Source organism: Schistocerca nitens, chromosome 8, assembly GCF_023898315.1.
Source record: "Schistocerca nitens isolate TAMUIC-IGC-003100 chromosome 8, iqSchNite1.1, whole genome shotgun sequence".
In the NCBI taxonomy this organism is placed as follows: domain Eukaryota; kingdom Metazoa; phylum Arthropoda; class Insecta; order Orthoptera; family Acrididae; genus Schistocerca; species Schistocerca nitens.
This window is the reverse complement of record NC_064621.1, coordinates 280,709,062-280,731,636: the sequence shown is the minus strand read 5'-3', so window position 1 is coordinate 280,731,636 and position 22,575 is coordinate 280,709,062. Positions and strand designations below refer to the sequence as shown.

The 22,575-nt window shown below is 43.6% G+C and overlaps 1 protein-coding gene across 1 annotated transcript in view; it reads right to left on the bottom strand.

Moving 5' to 3' along the window:
• Positions 1 to 22,575, bottom strand: part of LOC126199523 (dipeptidase 1-like) — a gene marked incomplete at its 5' end in the record, with an annotated part of 104,052 nt that overhangs the window by 55,483 nt on the left and 25,994 nt on the right. Inside the window, 2 exons of the mRNA XM_049936445.1 lie at positions 12,212 to 12,362; positions 18,624 to 18,756. Coding sequence (XP_049792402.1) covers positions 12,212 to 12,362; positions 18,624 to 18,756 — 284 coding nt within the window. The remainder of the gene's footprint in view (positions 1 to 12,211; positions 12,363 to 18,623; positions 18,757 to 22,575) is intronic.

Sequence of the window (22,575 nt, the reverse complement as noted above, 5' to 3'; positions counted from 1 at the left end):
CTTAACTGCTGTGGTCATCAGTCCCCTAGAACTTAGAACTACTTAAACCTAACTAACCTAAGGACATCACACACATCCATGCCCGAGGCAGGATTCAAACCTGCGTCCGTAGCAGTCGCACGGTTCCGGACTCGTCGACAACGAGGTCATTAGAGACGGAGCACAAGCTCAGATTAGGGAAGGTTTGGGGAATGAAATCAGCCGTGTCCTTTCAAAGGAACCATCCCGGGATTTTCCTGGAATGATTTAGGGAAATCACAGAAAACCTAAATCAGGATGGCCGTAGACGGGTTTGAACCGTTGTCCTCCCGAATGCGAGTCCAGTGTGCTAAGCACTGCGCCAAATCAACATCAGGGATACGGTCGGAGAGTGAGTGGTGGGGAGTGGAAGGTGCTGGTAGTTTCTACTGGATGTGGTTCTACCTATCATTTATTGGTAAACATAATAACCATATTACATTTGGTGGTTAGAGAGATTTTACAAGCATGAATAATGGCCTTCTGCAATCCATATTTGAAATTGGTCACCTTAGCCGCTTAGCGGATAAATTTAATAACTTTCTAACCTTGGCGATTACAAATAATATCTACAACTCAGTGGTTTATGCTTTTCACGTAGACGTAGTGCAAGAAACAGTGTAAGGCCTTAACATAATCGGATGGTTAAGAAACAGTCGCATGGCAACCATCATATTAAACTTCGAATCATATTAGGATTCTCGTACACACGGTTCCGTCTGGATCCGCTGCTCCACTTCAATCTCGGCTGCAGATAACACCTGCGACATAGCAGTAGCAGACAGCTATTCTGTTACGACTGCCGAGACCTTCCCGGAACGGCTCATCCACGTAAGGAGTAATTCAGTATATCTTAATAAGTCAATATTCAGTTGCGCTCCATATTTCCCAAATGGAGTAATAGCCTTCACTTACACCCAAACCTCCAGATGTCAGACACTTAGATCGGTAAGAAAAGTTGTATGTCGATAGAGTATTAAGCAATACACCGATTCAGTTCTACTGAGTGCTGTCGTCCAGTATAACATGCATAAACATTAATTAAAAGTATCATCAGCACAGTTACAGAGCAAAGCAAAAGCATATCTGTGAGTAAATTTATTGTAGTTCGCGGGTGGGTGAGAAGACAGCGCTGTCAGTCGTCTTACGAAAGGTCCCGCGTTCAAGTCCCACTAGCGACAATTTTTGTTTAATTGTTCCACTTGAAACTGTTGTATGGGAGGACATTTGCCTGACAAGTAAAATGACTATTCGGAGTTTGTAGCAATATTATTTTGGCAGTCTGCTTTCGCTGCGTTAGTTGAACGTTACGTACTTATTACTTATCGTATCCTTTTGTTTATTATTAATTATTATCATTACTATTTCTTCCGCATGCGTGATACAATTGTTTCTTTGGTTTTCTGTTCTGACTGTATATTCTGTGAAACTACGACTGTACCCTACAGTTTTATTACATTCAAAGAAACTAACCGAAGGCAGACTGCCAAGAGAACATTGCTGTAAACTCCAAGCAGCCTTTTACAAGTCATAAACACGAAGTCCCATAAAACACTTTCGCGCATAATACATTAAAAGAATTTGTCCATATTGAAGTTCGAAACCGTGACCTTTGGAACGTGGATCTAACGCTCTACAACTACACATGTATCGTATATAGTTGCTCATAGCTATGTTTTTGATGTGCTCCGTAGTTCTAGTGTTACTTTTAACTAACGTTTACGCCGATTATGCAACACGACAGCGTATAGTACGAATTACATCGGAGTTTTGGTTGACAAAACACATTTGGTGCCAATCTGAGTGTCTGACATCTGGAGGTTTGGGTGTTAGAGACGTCAAACTATTTTCGTTTATCTAGAACGAGGAAGTGCAACCCAAATGGAGGTATGGCCACCATGCCAACTGACACGATATATCTGTACAGTAGAGCGCACTTCGGTTTGGACAGGCGGCAGCCATATAATCGTGTAGCCAAAATTTTTATTACGAATCGTTTAACAGCGGCACGGGAAAATAGGAGCATTCGGTGAACTATACGAGCCAAAAGCATTGCGATTTAGCAGATATTGGCGTCACTTTGATTCATATTCCAGTACATAGTGTTCCAGAGGACAATATGCCACAACCTGGATGACGGAGAGAAAGACGTTCCAGTTTCCGATTCCAGTGTCTGTTTTTGACTGTAAGACTGAATGTGACTTGCACTGCGTCACAAGGCTTTGAAGTATTCAGTGTGTGACGGTAAAAGTGTGCTCTATTCAGATGACGTTTCACTCCGTGTGCTGTCAACGCCGTCATTCAATAGTGATGCTGATGACACGTTCCTACTAGGTACTGTGACAGACCATCAGTATATTATTGAGTTCAGGCGGCGACAATGTCTCCCTCCGGTCCAAGAAGCCATCTGCAGTAGAGTAATGCAAATTAAAATTCTGTGGTAAGCCCCCACGATGGATTGGGAACTGGGAACATTTTAGAGGAGTTGGAACGTCGTTTCCAATGTATCCGGTTTCCAGCCTGCTGATCATGACTCCTGGTTCAATCGATGATGTAATTGTGGAGTCAACGCAAAACACATCAGATTCCATGCCCATGTCACGTAGAGAGGGCACTAAAGCATATAGAGAGACAAAAATACAAGTTGTGACATTACTGTCAGAAACGGCTGATCGTTATTGTTTCATTTTCTGCCGCCATTTGGTAGTTGTTTTGTTGAGCGCTCTGGACATGTGGGTTTTGCCGGGAGGAGGGGGTGGGGAGGGGGGGGGGGCATGGGTTTCTTGCACTAGGTAGGTGCGCTGCCGGTACGGTCTCAGTCAGTAAGCAGAAGGCAGTCAGTGAATTTCATTAAGAGAGGCGAACCTCCCCAGAGAGACAGGCAGATTTCGTGGCAGTTAGGCTGCAACCTGCTTTTTGATGCCCTAGAGTATAGCTGAATATGACATTTTTGCTCTTTGGATGAAAATCAAAGGTATAGACACAGCGCACCTCCTGACCAACCTGAGAAAGATTATTTTCACTTCAGAATGTTGGTCATCCAATCAAATAGTGTCACGCCACAACAGTGTTTGGCGCGAATAAGCCGACCAATCAAGGAGACATTGCTCTAGACCAGTACTAATGTTGTGTTTATTAAAGGGCATATTGTACGCCAAGACTGGCATGTTTGTGCTGCCTTTCCCTTTTTTTCATGAATTACGCCTTATTTAGTCCATCACGTTGACAACGGCAAGGCACAACATTTTAAGGCATGTCATTGCACAACGCAGAAACACGCAGAAAACAAACTTTTACTGTATTTACGTATTAATATGAGGATGAATGTGAGCAATATGAGGATATCATCTCAGTACCTGCTTGGTGCAGAAGACGAGTGACTTGGAGCTACAGCTATGGATGACAATTCTGAGTAATTCAGAATGATCAAAGTTGAATCGTCCAGCAATGATCAGCGTGTCAACATAACCTCCACAAAATATATATAGTGCCGCTTTTTAAGGCAGTTTTTACATCAGAATCTCAGTACTTTGATCTTCTGTATACCTTGTGATTATATATCTCAAAATAGTAATCAATACATTAGATACTCGGCACATTGTTGTCATTTAATATACACTCTTGGCTATTATAATTGAAACACGAAGGAGGATGGAAAGAGCCGGCCGCGGTGGTCTAGCGGTTCTAGGTGCGCAGTCCGGAACCGCGCGACTGCTACGGTCGCAGATTCGAATCCTGCCTCGGGCATGGATGTGTGTGATGTCCTTAGGTTAGTTAGGTTTCAGTAGTTCTAAGTTCTAGGGGACTAATGACCACAGTAGATAAGTCCCATAGTGCTCAGAGCCATTTGAACCATTTTGAGGATGCAAAATAATGAAATTTTAGGTATTGTGCGTTTTCACTATATTGGGAAGACTACACCATTAAATTTTCAAATGTTTTAGGAGTAAATTTAGTACACAGGGTGGCACCTCTGCGGGCAACAATGATTAACCCAGCTGGATATCGACTCGAACAGGGCTAGGACATAACAAGCAGGTATGTCCATCCATGCTGCATCATCTAACTGTTATTCAAACGTAACGTGGCGTGCCACCTTCTTGGCAACTCACGATCTGATGTTTTAAATACGTGAGTGACAGGGCGAACTGCTGCACAGGGGAACAGTCGAATACCATCTGTATTTAAGCAGATCATGAAAACGCAGGCAGCATATAGTCGTGCTATGTCTTGTTGAAAGATAGTATGATGAAGACTTTGTAAGGTACATGTCATGTCAGAAACGTAACGGAATCCATACCAATTGAAGGTTTTCCGAACCAGAGCTAATAGTAATGTGTACGCAATGGCACTCTACTCGTGCACACTGGGCCCACACAGCGTTGGAGAATACAATGTGGCAATGTTTGTCCTGCACGGAAACTTCACACTCGCATACTTGCTGTATGCCGAACCGGATCTTGTTGGAGAAAACAATGTGCTGCCACTGCTGTGCCCAGTTTTGCTGTTGTTGGATACATCACCGTACGAGCAGCTCGGTTTGCTGCTGCATGAAGGGTAGCCGCAACAATGTGAGACGTGGCAGTGCTCTCTCTATCTGTTTTGCACGCTCACAATACTCCTCGTAAAAAAAATTAAAACAACGAAATTAAAAACTAAGCAAATATAAGCATATCTAATTGCCGACCGGAGTGGCCGAGCGGTTCTAGGCGCTACAGTCTGGAACCGCGCGACTGCTACGGTCGCAGGTTCGAATCCTGCCGCGGGCATGGATGTGTGTGATGTCCTTAGGTTAGTTAGGTTTAAGTAATTTTAAGTTCTAGGGGACTGATGACCTCAGCAGTTAAGTCACATAGTGCTCAGAGCCATGTGAACCATTTTTAGCCATATCTAATGGGGTAGAAAATTTTATGACAATAATTTCATTAAATTAAAATCGTGATCCGAATAGCCGATCAGAAGATACTGAAGCTTTAATTCAGGTGATTGACTGATTTTACGTGTGCAACAAGCGGGCAGGGTCCGCCACTGTCGCACAGCAGGGTGGTAGTGGTCACAGAAACGCAAGTCTCCGTCACGTGGACGCGGCCAAGGCGTAGGGAAAGGTCCGAATGCTGGCGGATGGATACGAGCAGTGTCTTACTCAGAAATGCAACTTACTTTGCATTAGCAGATACCCCTTCATTACGACAGAGTTGATGAGTCCATATTGTCATAAAACGATAGAGAAAAAGTAGGGCGAAATTAAGTGATGAACTGTAATGGGAGATGGGCCGAATTCCGCCAGATATCGTTGTGAAAATGTATCCCACGTAGCAATTGATGGAAGTTATTACACTATGTAAGTCAATGTCGCACACTACGGGCCGCACTGGGGAGAAGAAGGCTGCTGGAGATGACATGGACAGAAAGGCCACTCCACAGTTATGACACAGTCATTTTTGTTCTTTCACCTATTGAGTAAGTCAGGTCTCTGCAATACAGGTCGTGGTGGAAACGATGTGTGTCAAATTGGTAGTTTTATACGATGTCAGACAATGTGCAAAACTTGTGCCAGGTGTGAAGCCATTACTGCAGTCATTGTAGGTACGTTGGGTGCCTTGACCATTCTGGTAGTCACTGTCTCAGTTTTACTCTTACCAAATGCTTCTCTTAAGCGCCTGCTGTGCACAGATGTCAAAATACGATGTTATCTAAATGGTTCAAATGGCTCTGAGCACTATGGGACTCAACTGCTGAGGTCATTAGTCCCCTAGAACTTAGAACTAGTTAAACCTAACTAACCTAAGGACATCACAAACATCCATGCCCGAGGCAGGATTCGAACCTGCGACCGTAGCGGTCTTGCGGTTCCAGACTGCAGCGCCTTTAACCGCACGGCCACTTCGGCCGGCATGATGTTATCTATCAGCTGGTTCAAGATGAAATGCACATTGTTATATCTAACTCTTAATAATTACAGTGACGCACAACGAACTCGTTTTGGCGGAATTGTCGGTTTCAAGTGGTCCTATTGAGATGTTATGTTACGGTATACTTACTTACTACTATGTACAGGGTGCGTCAGGAGGGTTGGGTTCTTTGGGAGGGGTTGGGGTGGGGGGAAGAGACCAAACATCGAGGTCATAGGTCTCATCTGATTAGGCAAGGACGGGGAAGGAAGTCGTCCGCGACCTGTCAAAGGAACCATCCCGGCATTCGCCTGGAGCGATTTAGAGAAGTCGCGGAAAACCTAAATCAGGATGGTCGGACGTGGGATTAAACCATCGTCCTCCCGGATGCGAGTCCAGTGTGTTAACCACTGCGCCACTTTCCTCGGTCAGGAGGAAAGGTACGTACTTTGAGGGGCGATACTCCTAATAAAAATATGCCCTTTTCTTAACAGTTTCCAGTAAACCAATGAAAACAACTAGGAACGGGAAACGTGTAGCGTCGTCCTTACTAAGCGTGTCAGTACGCAGTTCACTTGCGCTTGGTGCAGTTGTTTACCTCACGTCCCAAACCGACAGCGCTTGTCGTAGTGCACGGTCCTACAGTGTTGTTAGGTGAACAACAATGAATACAGTTTTGTGTAGTGAAAATGCCACGGATCTTCACATATGCAGAGTATGCTGGCATGGTGTTTGGGTGTTTGTCCTTGGTTTGTGCCATGGGAATTCCTGAGCTGCTGTGTGAGAATACAAAAAAAACGATTTCCGAATCGCAGAGTCCTAGATATCAGGGTGTTTAAGAGGGTGTTTCCGGACTGCGTGAGCGTGGTACACTTCCCAGCGTAAATGTTGTCTCTCAACGTCCCGTACAACAATTTCTTTATGAAGTTGAGAACATTCTTCAAGTAGTGGAACGAAACCGTACTACTAGCTCTAGAAAAATTGCTGCCCAACCTGGTATTCCACAAACACGAGTGACACGCACAGTACACGAGCACGGTCTCTATCCCTTTCATCGTTAGAATGTACATCTGCGTGAGGGAGATGTTGCTACCCGGCAAGAATTCTTTCAATGGATCATTGCCAATGAGCGATTAATTCCATGTATTCTGTTCACAGATGAGTCAACACTTACCCGCAACGGAATCAACATGAGCAACTCTCATGTATGGGCAAATAAAAATGTGCACGTTTCTGTGGAAACGAATTTTCAACGACGTTTCTCAGTGAATGTGTGGTGCGGTATTATTGATGACCAACTCATCGGTCTAGTTGTTTTAGAGAGCCATCTTCCTGGGACACCGTATCTTGAGTTCCTTCCAAACGTGTTACCAGAATACGTGGAAGATATTTCTTTGGCAACACGAGCTCGTATGTACCTTCAGCATGGGGGGGGGGGGGGGGGGCTCCTACACATTCCGTACGGCCAGTGACACAGTATCTCAACAGAACGTACTCTGGTCGTTGGGTCGGTCACCGTGGAGTCATTGCTTGTCCACCGAGGTCGCCCGTTCGATCTTACCCTACTGGATTACTGTTTGTGGGGGTGACTACAGAGCGACGTCTACAAGCGCAGAGTGGACACAAGAGAGGAACTGAAACTTCCTGAAAGATTAAAACTGTGTGGCGCACCGAGACTCGAACTCGGGACCTTTGTCTTTCGCAGGCAAGTGCCCAACCAACTGAGCTACCCAAGCACGACTCACGCCCCGTCCTCACAGCTTTACTTCTGACAGTACCTCGTCTCCTACCTTCCAAACTTAACAGAAGCTCTCCTGCGCAGGAGGATTGTTATTTCAGCGAAATCCAGTTTAATTTAAAATGCTAGTTTTATTTAAATTCGTAAGTGTTTAAGAGCCAAAGACCTTTGCTCCTTGTTAAGATTCATTTGAAAACATTTGTATTTGTTTAAATTGTTAATTGTTTGAGATCCAAAGCCACTTGCCTGGACGCAGGACTTGTTTCAAATTGGTCAGCGAAAGAAGCCTGTGCTTGTCGGGGTGCGATGCTAGTTTTTCCGCCCAAGACGGACAGGCAGTCTTGAAACCGCCGATGGCCGGAACATACACACACACACACACACACACACAAGAGTGCTGCGTGCTGCTGCTGGCCCAGAGCGTCGTGGTGCGGGGCGTGTAAACCGCACCGTGTTGAACGCTATCGTCTTGCTCTCGTCTCCGCCTTCTGATTAACGATGCCTCTCATTCTGTTTTAGAAGCCTGCTGTAATTGTATGCGTTAAGATAATGTGGCACAGGACATAAAAATACTGCCGGCCAAGGTGGTCTCGCGGTTCTAGGCGCGCAGTCCGGAACCGTGCGACTGCTACGGTCGCAGGTTCGAATCCTGCCTCGGGCATGGATGTGTGTGATGTCCTTAGGTTAGTTAGGTTTAAGTAGTTCTAAGTTCTAGGGGACTGATAACCACAGCATTTGAGTCCCATAGTGCTCAGAGCCATTTGAACATAAAAATACTGGTGTGCTCTACAAGAGGCTGTCTGAGTATGTTTACTTCAGCCAGGTGTGACGCATCGGACATTATTTCCCTCAATGGGAGCCACTCAACCACTGTCAGTACATCTAGGTAAAAAGCAGTGTCAGATTGAAATTCAAAAGACCATCGTGTTTATTGAAATTGTAATTTCTCTCTGTATTGGTATTTTATATGTTTTTGTTGTTAATTACTAAGATACTGGGTCAGTATTTATTTTTTAAACTTGTGAAATAAATTATGACTATAACACGTGCACCGTAGTTCTGAGTTCCTGATGGAGTTGTAGGCTGATTAGGGTCTTTGCTTTCAAATGCCAGTCGATGTTCAACTTAGAAACTGAAATTTTGATTTCTCGCTAGGAACACCAACTCATTTCCCATAACGCGCTTTAGCAAAGGCGCGAATTATTAATTCCCATAAAAAAGAAACGAAATAATTGTGTTCGTTGTTGACTTATGTAAACAAAGACACTATGATGTGTAAGTAGAGTTCAGGACACACAAGTATGTTTTAGCACACTCTTAGAAATGCCAACGAACCTTCTGGAACGTGAACTAGCAACAACGTAGAGGGGGCGGGGGAGGGGGGGGGGGGCGGTGTGTGGGATACTTCATGCCCTCCCTCAAAAATTACTTATAAAATGCAAATTTAGTTAATTGTTGTCGACTATTACTCACAACACATAATTAAAAGACGAACAGGTATGCAAGTAAACTTCCGAATCTGAATATCACATTCACTGGAGAAAGCGATATCTACTACTATGACTTAAATTTTGGGCTTAGGTTCAACTGAAATATTTAAAACATATATAGAATCAGGTAATATAATTCGTGAAAAAGACTAACTATTTTTCTAGAACTTGAAACTATAAAAACTATAAGGTAATTGACTAGAAGACAACAATATCGGAAGGTGGGCATCAAGTAAAGCTCCCCCTGCCCCCCCCCCCCCCTCCTTCGTATTGCAAGAGCTAATGCATTAAACAGTTGTCTTATCCCAAGCCTTGAACAAATGTGTAGAGATTTTATAGAAACAAAATTTTTAGTGACTGTTTAATGTCGTAAGTGTTTTAAGAGCCAAAGACCATTGCTCCTTCTTAAAATTCATTGTACAATATTTGTAACTGTTTAAACTGTTAATTTTTTGAGACCCAAAGCCACTTGCCTGGTCGCAGGATTTGTTTCAAACTATTAACAATTCAATGGAATTGGTAGTTCACGTACTAATTTGTTGAAGTATTAACGTATGCAAAATTTTAACCTTACTTATTTGGAAAATAAAATGTTCAATAAAAGACTGAATGGCTTACTGCTCAAGGATACCTGCATCCAAGCTAACCTGATCCATGGCTTTATTTTTTTGTACGGTGTCTCTGACTGGTTTTATGCAGCCTGCCACAAATTACTCTCGTCTCCTAACCTCTTTATCTCATAGTAGCATTTGTAGCATATGTCCTCAATTATATCCTGGATGTATTCAAGTCTCTGTCTTCCTCCTGCCCTTCCTATTTATTTCATCCCGCTACAACTTGTGTTTCTGTATTCCTGAATTTCCCCGAACATTTTTGTAATTGCTTCTTTCATCGATCAACTGAAATATTCCTTTTGTTATTCATGGTTCTTTGCAGTTACGTTTTGTGTACCTAAGTTTCCCTTTCCAACTCTGTGATTGCCATTTCTAGAGATATCCATTCTTCTTCAACTATACTGTCTACTGAGCTATTCCTTATTGCAGTATGAGTGACCTTAGAGGACTTCAGGCGTTTCTCTCCGTTCCTTAATACTACCGTACCCCACTTCTTTGCGTATTGATTCTTCCTGAATAATCTCTTACTCTTCAGCCTATTCTTCATCCCTACTACTTTGTGATCTAAGTCCATATCTGCTCATGGGTATGGCTTACAATGCAGTATCTGATTTCGAAATGTCTATCTGACCATGATGTAATCAAACTGAAATTAATCTACCACCCTTTCCGAAGTATATCGCCTCCTCTTGTGATGCTTACAGTATATGGCTTCACTAGCGGAAATCCTATTTCCCTTATACCATTTCCCACTGTTGTCGATATTACCCTATACTCATCTGAACAGAAATCCTTTTCTTCTTTCTATTTGACTTCACTGACCCCCACTATACTTAGACTGAGCCTTTTCATTTTCATTTTCAGATATTCTAACTTCCCTTCCAATTTCAGACTTCTGACATACACGCCCAGACTCGTACAATGTTACCCTTTAGTTGTTTGATCATTCTTCTGGCTACCTTGGCAGTCCTCCCTCTGCTCCCTTCCCCCCCCCCCCCCCCCCCAATTTCCACCCGGAGATCAGAATCGGTGACTATTTCGGAATATTTTGCCAACGTGGACTCGTCATGATACTTTTCAATTAAATGCCACTTGTCCGGTTGATACACAATTTTTCTGTTTAAAACAGTGCTTTTCATTGTTTTCTGCATCCTTCTAACGTTGATCATTGTTGATTCTTCCAACTTTATGGGCAGTTTCCCAACATATAGGCAAGAGAGTGCCATCAACCTCTGTTCACTCCTCCGTCTTCTTTGACAAGGTCGTTGGCAGAATGAGGATGGCTTGTTATGCCGTAAGTCTTCCGATGGAAAAGCTGATTTTTACTCAAATTCTAAGGACAGGAGTGGTTCTAATTTGGGAGCGAGGACGTTTAGATTACTATTCAAGTACGCTACCCCTGACCATGGTTATAGTTAACTATTGCCATTCAAAATACGCTAGGCAGAACAAAGTCCAAGCATTATAGATATGAGTGGTGTCTGTCCTGTCTGATGTGTCCTACAGAACAGACACTACTCGTGATCAACCGCCTGGGACATGTGCCTAAATATTTGGGGTGAAACGAAACGCGATGGGAAATAGATAGGAAGAAAGTAATGACTTGTAACCGCACAGTGCATTGAATTAATGCCACAGTGAGAGTTCGAAACTTGTGCTGGATCGAGACTCTAATCGGGATGCTCAGCATCTCTAGAACAGTTGCCTTAACCTCCTTTTCTTCCAATCTTGTTAGTCACTGTCTTACAGAGGTCAGCTACCCCTTTGAACGAACACGCTGAGCTACCGTGCTGGAGTCTCGACCAGCCGGACATTCTTTCTGTCATAACCAAACTCCCAACTTCCAGCGCACCGCAGCGCAATGATCCCCACCCATTATCACCCTACTCGCTGTATTCTGATTCTCGTAGGAGCTCGGTCGCCGGTTGTGCAGCGGCACTGAAAGTTTTTCATCAAACGGCCGTCACGCCTACGGAATTACAGATATGCGCGGTGCCTCTCCTGTTGGACTCGTCCGAACGTTTTCAGAGAAGTGGAGCATCTGGTTTCGAGACGAGGTCAGTATAAATTTTCAACTCTCGCCGTAGCATTGCTGCAATGCCCTGCGCAGCTGGAAGTCATTATTTCCTAATTACTTCCTTCCTGTCTTTTTCTCCTGCCATTTCCTTTCGAATACTTTCGCCTCAAATACTCACGTGAAGTCTAAGCGTTGCTGGTGACAGCTGACCTAGGCTTTACCCCGTATATTTACAATTTATATGGCTCTACTCCTCTTCATTTGCACTGCAACATGGAATGTTAATCATTTACACTTACAGTTATGAAGCAAATTTGACGTTTGTCAATTCGCCTTGATGGTGTTGTCACCGTAATCGCAGAGGTCGTAGGAGCAACTGCAGTGTATGACTTGCGGTGCGTTAATGGTAGTGGAACAGCAGGGGCCTTCCCGCGGCTACTCACCAAGGCGTGTTGCAGGCGTGCGTCAGCGTGAGGTAGCGCGCCCCGAGCAGGTAGAGGGCCCGCAGCACGCCCAGGCTCGCCCCCAGCGCGTGGCCCCCCTCCACGCCCACGAGGCTCGCCAGCACGCCGGCAGCGTGCGCGTCTTCGATACCTACAAGTAAGTTTGCGAAGTTACGAACGTATTTGGTTAGCACTGTGTTACATGAATTCAATATCAACAATTGTACCGTTGTGAAGTCGAATTCATTAAGGGGAGGATCAGGTCGAGGACGATATAAAATTTGATTTAATTTACATAACTGGCGCCCCTGGAGTATATACAATACTGACCATTAAAATTGCTACACCAAGAAGAAATGCTGATGATAAACGGATATTCATTGGACAAATATATTATACTAGAACTGACACGTGATTACATTTTCACGCAATTTGGGTGCATAGATCCTGAGAAATCAGTACCCAGAACAACCACCTCTGGCCATAATAACGGCCTTGATATGCCTGGGCATTTAGTCAAATAGAGCTTGGATGGCGTGTGGAGGTACAGCTGCCCATGCAGCTTCAACACGTTACCACAGTTCATCAAGAGTAGTGACTGGCGTATTGGGAGGAGCCAGTCGCTTGGCCACCACTGACCAGACGTTTTCACTTGGTGAGAGATCTGGAGAATGAGCTGTCCAGGGCAGTAGTCGAACTTTTTCTGTATCCAGGAAGGCCCGTACAGGACCTGCAACATGCGGTCGTTCATTATCCTGTAGAAATGTAGGGTTTGACAGGGATCGAATGAAGGGTAGAGCCACGGGTCGTAACACATCTGAAATGTAACGTCCACTGTTCAAAGTGCCGTCAGTGCGAACAAGAGGTGACCGATACGTGTAACCAATGTCACCCCATACCATCACGCCGGGTGATACGCCAGTATGGCGATGGAAAATGCACGCTTCCAATTTGCGTTCACCGCGATCTCGGCAAACACGGATGCGACCATCACGTTGCTGTAAACAGAACCTGGATTCATCCGGGAAAATGAAGTTTTGCCATTCGTGCACCCAGGTTCGTTGTCGAGTACACCACCGCAGGCGCTCCCGTCTGTGATGCAGCGTCATGGCTAACCGCAGCCATGGTCTCCGAGCTGTTAGTCCATGGTGCTGCAAACGTCGTCGAACTATTCGTGCACATGGTTGTTGTCTTGCAAACGTTCTCATCTGATGACTCAGGGATCGAGACGTGGCTGCACGATCCGTTACAGCCATGCAGATAAGATGCCTGTCATCTCGACTGCTAGTGATACGAGGCCGTTGTGATCCAGCACGGCGTTCCGTATTACCCTCCTGAACCCACCGATTTCATAATCTGTTGACAGTCATTGTATCTCGACCAACGCGAGCACCAATGTCGCGATACGATAAACCGCAATCGCGATAGGCTACAATCCGACCTTTATCAAAGTCGGAAACGTGATGGTACGCATTTCTGCTCGTTTCACGAGGCATAACAACGTTTCACCAGGCAGGGCCGGTGAACTGCTGTTTGTGTATGAGAAATCGCTTGGAAACTCGCCTCATGTCAGCACGTTGTAGGTGTCGCCACGGCGCCAACCTTGCGTGAATGCTCTAAAAAGCTAATCATTTGCATATCACAGCATCTCCTTCCTGTCGGTTTAATTTCGCGTCTGTAGCACGTCATCTTGGTGGTGTAGCAATTTTAATGGCCAGTAGTGTAGATTATGTCTGCCAAATGCTTTCTTAATTGTGGAAGTATTTTAAAAGTTGCAGCTCGTTGGAAGGAACCGTTTAGGGACTCTGTGGGTGCTCGATGCATTCCCATCAACTTGGATTACTTCACACATTGTTTGGGTTTTCCTGATTTTATAAAGTGTCAATAGTTACATAATTGATAAAAACGGGTTTGTGTATACCATTAAAATTCTTAAGGATAATTATAACCATAAAAAGAATGAAAATCGTGTTATATCACGTTTCTTAAGAGACAGAGAGGGGGAGAGAGAGAGAGAGAGAGAGAGAGAGGCAGAGAGAGAGAGAAACCTTTTGTCCAAAGTCACTCCATTCCTGGCATAACACAGGCATCATACACTTAGCGAGATATTCGGCAGTAATACCTCATAATGAGTAATTTTGCTCACGTCTGGATATTCTAAATGGAAAGAAAACAGAAATCTGAAGTACTGAGACACTTTTTCCATCTTTATTAACTTGTTGGAAAACATTACACTAATAAATGGTATATGGTAAGTCATTCCACTTCAATTTTTTTATGCAGTAAACTGAAATAAATGTTTCTGATACGTCCAAAGCACTACTTTCTCAGCTTCTATGGACCCTCTAGAGCACTGCGAGGCACCACCACACCGTTATTTCACTTTAATAAATATTCGTTATTTACGAAGTGACTGCAGCTGTTCTCTGAACTTCGGAAATCCCCTTCTTAATACCTTAGCCTACATCAAGTAATCCCACAATATTATGGTAATTGATTTCGGAGATTTGTAAGATCAGCCAATACAAATGTGTTTATTGCACCACCTGTCATCTTCATCTTCACGAGATTAACTTGCCTCTCATCACTACATATCACTTTGTCCATTAATGTTCATGATGTTTTTATTCACGTCCAAAGTGCAGGTGTGCCAGCTAGCTTTAGTTTGCATCTAACAGTTTGGGTAAAGTTACCCACAACCAAGCGGGAGTCGTACCCCGTAGGTTGTTTTCGGATTGCTAGTAACATGCTTAAAAAAAGAAAAAAAAGACTTTCACCTGCACTCACCAACTCCTGCTGCTAAAGTTACAGCCTCTTGAGGCCTTATTGAAGTGCACGTCATACAAGAAAATAACTACAATATAATTATGACATGGCAATGAAAGTTTCTAGACAACGTGAAATACATACAGGTATTCACGTCCACTAAATTGCACTTGTCACCTAGCAGGACGATGTACGAACAACAGACATTATTTCCTACCAGTAAAGTGTAGTATGTGTAATCTAAGCACCCACTTTACTCAGAATTTCGCAAACCGGTCGCATGCGGCTCACGACAGTATTTAGCAGGAAGCGTTTATAGTAATCCGGGTTCTGTATAGCGACCGTGGTTGACGGTAGTTCAAGGAAAGATTCGATGAGTATACGAAGCTCTGTCTGATGAAGGTTGGCTTACAAGATGCGCCGGTGCCAACAGGTAACATGACAACAAGATCCTTAGCGTGAGCGTTTGGAAACTGGTGTCGGAGCATCTTCACTGTCAGGCAAAAACAGTTAAAATAGCAGCTTATACAGCTGTAGATATATTCGGAGATTATTCACCTATTCTGAAGAAATGCCGGGATGGTTCCTTTGAAAGGGCACGGCCGGTTTCCTTCCCCTTCCTACCCTCATCCGATGAGACCGATGACCTCGCTGTCTGGTCTCCTTCCCCAAAGAACCCAACCCTATTCTGAAGACCATGAGCATGCTAGGAATCGTCGTAGGGGAGAACAGCAAAAACATCGTGGAGTTACTTGACTGGAAATGCGTGGCCTTCGCGGAGCAAAGAATGTTCGTTTGTTAAAAGAGCCCGCAAATTCAAATGAGAGCATGTTTCAGGAAAAAGGATGCCTCTATGGTCCTGGGATCTCAGATTTGCCTTAAGTTTTGAAACAACATTTTCTTTTGTTACTCCAAACTTTATACGGCATCCGGTTTCTCGGAATAACATTTTTCAGCGCTCTGGAGCCTCGACAGGTTAATGGATTCATTAGAATTTTGTTAAAATCCAAGCTAATTTAATTTAGGATGCTTGGCGAGATATTTTTATTATTCGGAAGAAACTGACATGTTCTCCATTTTTGAGGTATTTTGCGAAACCTCATCATGGTGGCTACTCATATTCATTCTAATTTAAAAATTTAATTTTTTTATATATTTTCAGAAACTGCCACAAGACTGTAAAATGCCTACCGCAAACCAGGACGCATACGAGGCGCTTACTTTGACAAGGGCTGGAATCACCATTGTTAATTTGTTATGAGAGAAAAATGCTTGTTTCATACACAAGTGTATGTATAATAAAGTGGTGGAACCACCATTTCAATAAATACAATTCCAGTACGCAAAAAATCCGAACATCATCCATTTTTGTTTCTCTCGATCGGACCTCGCCTTAAACCTTTAATACGAAAACTACAAGATTCAGAAAGGGCAAATCTAACAAAACTTGAAATTTTCGTTTCTTTCTATCAGCCGATATCTGGAGCGTAACTCTATGTACTGTAACAAAGGGTAATACATATATCCACCGGAATATGATTTCGCTGACCTATGATCATCTTCAAAGGTGCAGCATGGACCCATTTAGCAAAGCTGTTACCTATCTGCAAAGTATGGAACTTCAGGGTTGTAGTTATGTAGGCTTGAGTGCATATGAGGTATCTCTCATGTTTTCCCGCTATTCCTATTGTGCATTTTCCATGAAGTAACTGCCAAGGGAACTGAAGAAAGTTGTAGCTTTTTGTTCGACTACATTCAACAATATAATAGAGGGAAAGACATGCAGCGTCTAATATAGTTCACCGGCATATATTCTGGATAAAAATCATACAATTGTCTGGTTTATGTTTAATATGGTTAATGAAGTTATATTCAAATCTAAAACCCTGTATTTCCCTCTACGATCAGACTCTATTCTACACTTCGGGGTATTAAACGGCTCATCAGGAAGACTGTCTCAATATACACAATGGAAGAAAGATAATTGAAAAAAAAAACAGAAGTGTGTCTCGACGTTTTTCTATTTATTGCTAGTTATAAGAAAATGTTTATTTTCTATATAATTTATATGATCATCAACATTATTAGTGTAACATAATTCCATATGCACATAGGTGTTAATAGAATCTACATATTGATCAAATCTAGAGAGCTTAGAAAGTGAGAGTTAGCTTTTTACTGTAATTACTTTCTACTTTCGTAAACAACTGTGCATATGTCATTTCTCTGCTTAATAATGGTGCACTACCCGATTCTTAGAAATTTTTTCGCATTTCATAAAACTATTGGTACAAAAAGGTGCTATGAATGCAAGACCTTAACTATTTAATACAACGCACACCTCTAAAAACAGTAAAGCATTCAGAACAGGAGGAGGAAATGAAACGATGTGTAACTTAACGAGATGAGGGGCTATGTTATGTTGTATCATTGTTTACAGAATCTAATAAAATTTACGAAGAGCCTGGTCGTTTAAGCCCACTTATTGGTGTGATGCTGCATCATCTCTGGTCTATATGCAAACACTGATCAGCTGGAAGGGTATCACAATTCTGTTGTGTCCTCTTCTGAGGCAATCTGACCCACAACTGTTTTAATTGGTCCTTCATATACTGGCACTGAGACAGAATTAACGTCCGAGGTGGTCCCACACTTGTTCTATCATGGACAGATATGACCATGTTAGTAGACAAGCGAGTCCTCTGCATCATGCACGCAGTTCGTAGATACACATGCCATTTATGGAAGGGCATTGTCCTCCTGACAAATCGGACTACAATACTATCGCATGAGAGGTAACACAATTATATCTAGAATGTCCATGACGTGTCGTTGTGTCGTCGTGTCGTCAGAGTTCCTCAGTCACTACCAGCCGTCACCTGATGTCATGGACTGCTGCCAACACCCTGACGGAAGACGTAACACCACCGTGCCTTTCCGAAACATTCGACGAATGGGACCGCTCCCGAGGTTGCAGCCATACTAGCCGATGACAGTTATACGGAGTAGCGCATAGCCACGATTTATCGCTGAACGCAGTGAGACACCATTCACCAATGGTTCACGTTTTCCGGCCACAGCATCAATCCAGTCACAGCCGTATGTGTTGTGGCGTCCACGTCAACCGACGTTCCCTAGTCTACCTGCTCTTACTCGCACTCTGTAACCATTGGTGCGGAATGTCACAGAAAGTAGCAGGGAGTCAGTTACTTTCTCTCGGATAACTGAAGCAGACGTGAAAGGGTTACTATGTGCTTGTACCCAATACATCGCTTCTCTTCGTATAATTATACTACACAACCCCATACCTGCACTTTATAAGGATATTGGTATATATAGCTATCTTAGTTGTTAGTTACTATGTGCTTGTACCCAATACATCGCTTCTATTCGTATAATTATACTACACAACCCCATACCTGCACTTTATAAGGATATTGGTATATATAGCTATCTTATATTGGTATATATAGCTATCTTTATGGCTCCAATATGTGAAAATTCACTAATATCAAATCCAGTTCCGAAAGTATCGTGATGATCTGGCCCATGTTTTGAGCTATTGTTTGATGCCGTGCCGAAAAGCATTTGACATATTATTTATGGTTAAACGAAAGAGCCTTGTGTGGTATCAGAAGGCACCTACCTTGAGCGGTAGTGACGAGCGCCAACTCACGGGGGTACCTCTCGACGAGGCGGCGGATGACGTCGACCTGTTCCAGCGCGAGCGTCACCGCGTCTAGGTGCTGCGCCGAGCACGGCACGTACGCCGACCAGAACTGCAACACGCCCAGCCGGCGCCAACAGAAAGTCACTGCAAACTATAATTCGTCTTCGACTGAATTAGCTTCTCTTATGCAATCAAATGAACGCATTACTACTGCGGCATAGGAAACTTGACACACCATCTAGCTCTCTAACTCCTTTTATTTATTAGTAAGATTATTTTATGAATTTTATCGTATGGGATCTGTCGGGTCCGTCGAAGTGATGGGTGATAAAAAATTACTATTACGAAGTGTATGACACCTGGCATAAAATTTGTTGTAGAATTAGCTAGTGAGCCAGGCAATCGCTGGTTCACAAATGGTATTGAACTTTATGTTGAAAGTAAAATGTATCAGGGATAAGATTTGCTGGTGACCTTACTACATCTTTTGAAAGGAAGCAACACGTGTTGTATCAACGAGCACAGGATATGTACTGGGAGTAAACGGAATAAAGACGAAAAGATGGAAGAGTAGATGAACCGAATAAGCTACAAACGTAGCATCAAACCTGTGGGCCACGTGGGTTACAAAGTAAAGCAATTCTGCTACCTTGGAAGCAAAATAACCCATGATGGACGAAGTAAAAAGGACAAAATCAGACTAGCACAGGCAAAGCGGACATTCCTTAGCAAAAGAAGTCTACCTGCATCAGACATAGTCCTCCTATATAGGTAAAGTTTTCTGAGAACGTTCGTGTAGGTGTTATCGTAAGTTAAGTGTTATCGTAACATCTGCTGTAAATAACCCAGAGTGACTACAATCAAATGAACACGTTTTCCTCACATATCACGCAGTACATAAGAGATCGTGTTGGAAACCAATTCCTTAGAATTTTTCGTGTGTAAGTTCTTAAAGCTTTTTAAATGAAACAAACTTCATTAGCATTCAACAACTTTATTCTTGACGTCTGCAAACTTCTTTGTCAATATAGACATCCAGACGACGAATACATTTTTCCCAACGAAATACCAGTTTGTTGGTACCGTCACTGTAGAATGTTTGACAGTGTTGACGGAGCCATAACTTTACCTGCGCCTGCACCGCTTCATCACTATTAAGGTGGTGTCCTCGAAGGAGTCCTTTCAGTTTTTTAATCAGATGCAAATCGGCTGGGATCAAGTCGTGACTGTACGGAAGATTCGAAACTCGATTGCAGCGCGGTGTCTCTCACTCAGTGACGTAGTTGCGTTACACACCGCCACGTTACAAACTGCAATTCGGAGACATCTCTTGGCACAGTGCTACAAATATGTAAACATAAAGAATAAAGACATAGAAGTTTAAAAACATTCCTTTTATTTAGCAAGCTGTAAGTGTTTTTACATAAAGGATTATTTTTCAGCACTCCTTCGTAAAATATCTTTGTCATGTGGATCACATCATGATGGAAAATTAGGATGTGAGAAACATTTAAGTGTAATGACGTAAATAGAACTATCCAAGCCAAACATATCTTGAACACAAAATATGTGGCTCATGAAACTGGTCAGCCAGTAAATAAACAGCAACTCAGGTATAAAATGTTTAAAAATGTCTTATCCTGATTATTCGACAGCTGCAAGACGCGACCTAATGAAAGCGTTTATATTTAGATAGTCAAATAATTAGGTTTTAATGAGTCACATAACACTTTGAGTTAAATTTAGTGCTTCTCCTTGTGTTTCGTGCAATAGGACATACAACAGTACTTCACACGAGGATCAATGAGTTTGAAGCCTATAAGCCGACTACCCTTTACAGTTTTTACATGGCTACGAATTCACACGATAATGAGAACTTGAGGATATAGAAACTGACGTCTAACCAGAGTGTGTGAGCACACTGAGTTCCGTTAAAGACGTATATTCAACCTCTAGTCTGCAGTAGTGCTGTTAGTTAATTCACGAAACTAACTGCCCATAAAGTATAACAAAGAGTATGTACATAAATGGGGAACTTTTCTGTTAATTAAGTAAAGCTTAGCACAGCTGCTCACATGTAGGCAAGTATAAATCCCACCCACTTCGTGAATGTCCACAAAATTAATATACATTGTGCACTTACCATTATTATCTTATATCAGTACTTAACACACTACCAGTAAAACGCATTGCATCACAAATATCAGGAGACATCTTCGTCTTCTTGTTAAAGATGCCTGTTCAGACTCCATATTTTTAAGACCATCTTTCCCTCGGTCTTCCTACATCAGTTCTTTCTGAGGGCATGTTTACAATGACTGGAAGACGGTCTACTCTGGATGTTACAGATGTTGCATCAATTCCTCCCAACAATATTCCACTTCGACATTTAAGTTAAGGATTCCTAATTCATCTCCTATATTCTCATTTCATATAAGATCGCTGCTGGAGTAACCTCTGATGAAAAAAATCTCATTTTAGTCGGTAATATGATGCTTTTTTCTTTACTTTTTTTCAGTTTAAGTTTCAGTGCCATATACTAAAGCAGCCAGAGTGACTGATTATTTAACACTTTAAATTCGTGTCCTCCCTTGTTTTGTTCTTTAAAATGTTATTTATAATTGCAAGTAAGTGCTGAAATTCATTGATTTTAGCTTGTACATCAGTATCGTTATTACATTTCCCGCGAGATCACCGAAGTTAAGCTCTGTCAGGCGTTGTCAGCACTTGGATGGGTGACCATCCAGGCCGCTATACGCTGTTTCCATTTTTCGGGGTGCACTCAGCCTCGTGATGCCAATTGAGGAGCTACTCGACCGAATAGTAGCGGCTTCGGTCAAGAATACCATCATAACGACCGGGAGAGCGGTGTGCTGACTCCACGCCCCTCCCCGCATCCTCCCCTGAGGATGACACGGCGGTCGGGTGGCCCCGGTAGGTCACTCGTGATCTGAAGACGGAGTGTACATTAAATAAATCTGGAGACTTGTTCCAGTGCCTTGTCTTCAATAGCAATTTTTGATCGGACTAGGTGTTTCCATTGTGAACCAGAACTTAAATTATGGTGGTGGATATTTTCAGATTATAGCACTGAATTCCTATCTGGTACTGAGTGCCGCGGGTTCGGAATCCGCACCAGACGGCATTGACCTTGATTGCTACTAGAGGTCTGTGGAGCCGTCGCGCCGTACGCCGTGGCTGCGCGCGCTACTGGCCCGCGTATAATGTGAGGCGCCATGGTGGAGCACGTGGTCCCAGCTGCCAATAGCGACGTACCCTATCATGTATTTAAGCGCCTGCCCCTCGCTCAGTGAGGCAGGCGATCATTGTAGGCAAAACCACCCCTTCCTTCCGCCTCCTTGACTTCTATCTCACCGTTTATGGCCGTCCCATCGCTCTCACCCCCACCCTTAAGTACCTTGGCGTCACCCTCGACCGTCGCCTCTCCTGGACTCCCCATCTCCAGACAATCCAAGCCAAGGCACGTTCCCGACTCCGTCTCCTCAAGCTCCTTTCCGGCCGTACATGGGGTCTGGACCCCTCCACCATCCTCCACACCTATAAGTCCCTCATCCGCCCTATCCTCTGTTACGCCCATCCAGCCTGGATCTCCGCCCCCCCTTCCTTTTATAAATCCCTCCAAATCCTTGAACGCCATGCTCTCCGCCTTGCCTATCGCATCCGTCTCCCCTCCCCCACGCAGATCCTGTATGATCTTATCCCCTTCCCCCACCTCCTCCTTTTCCTCGAACGAATACGCATCCTCTACACCTCCCGTAAACTCGATCCTCCTCACCCGCTCGTCTCCCCGATCCTCTCCCACCCCCGCCCGCTGCCGCGCCTTTACTCCCATGTCCCACCCGGTCTCCATCTCTCCACCCTCCTCACCCTCTCCCAAGGTGGCTTCCGCCAGCTCCCCCTCCCTGAT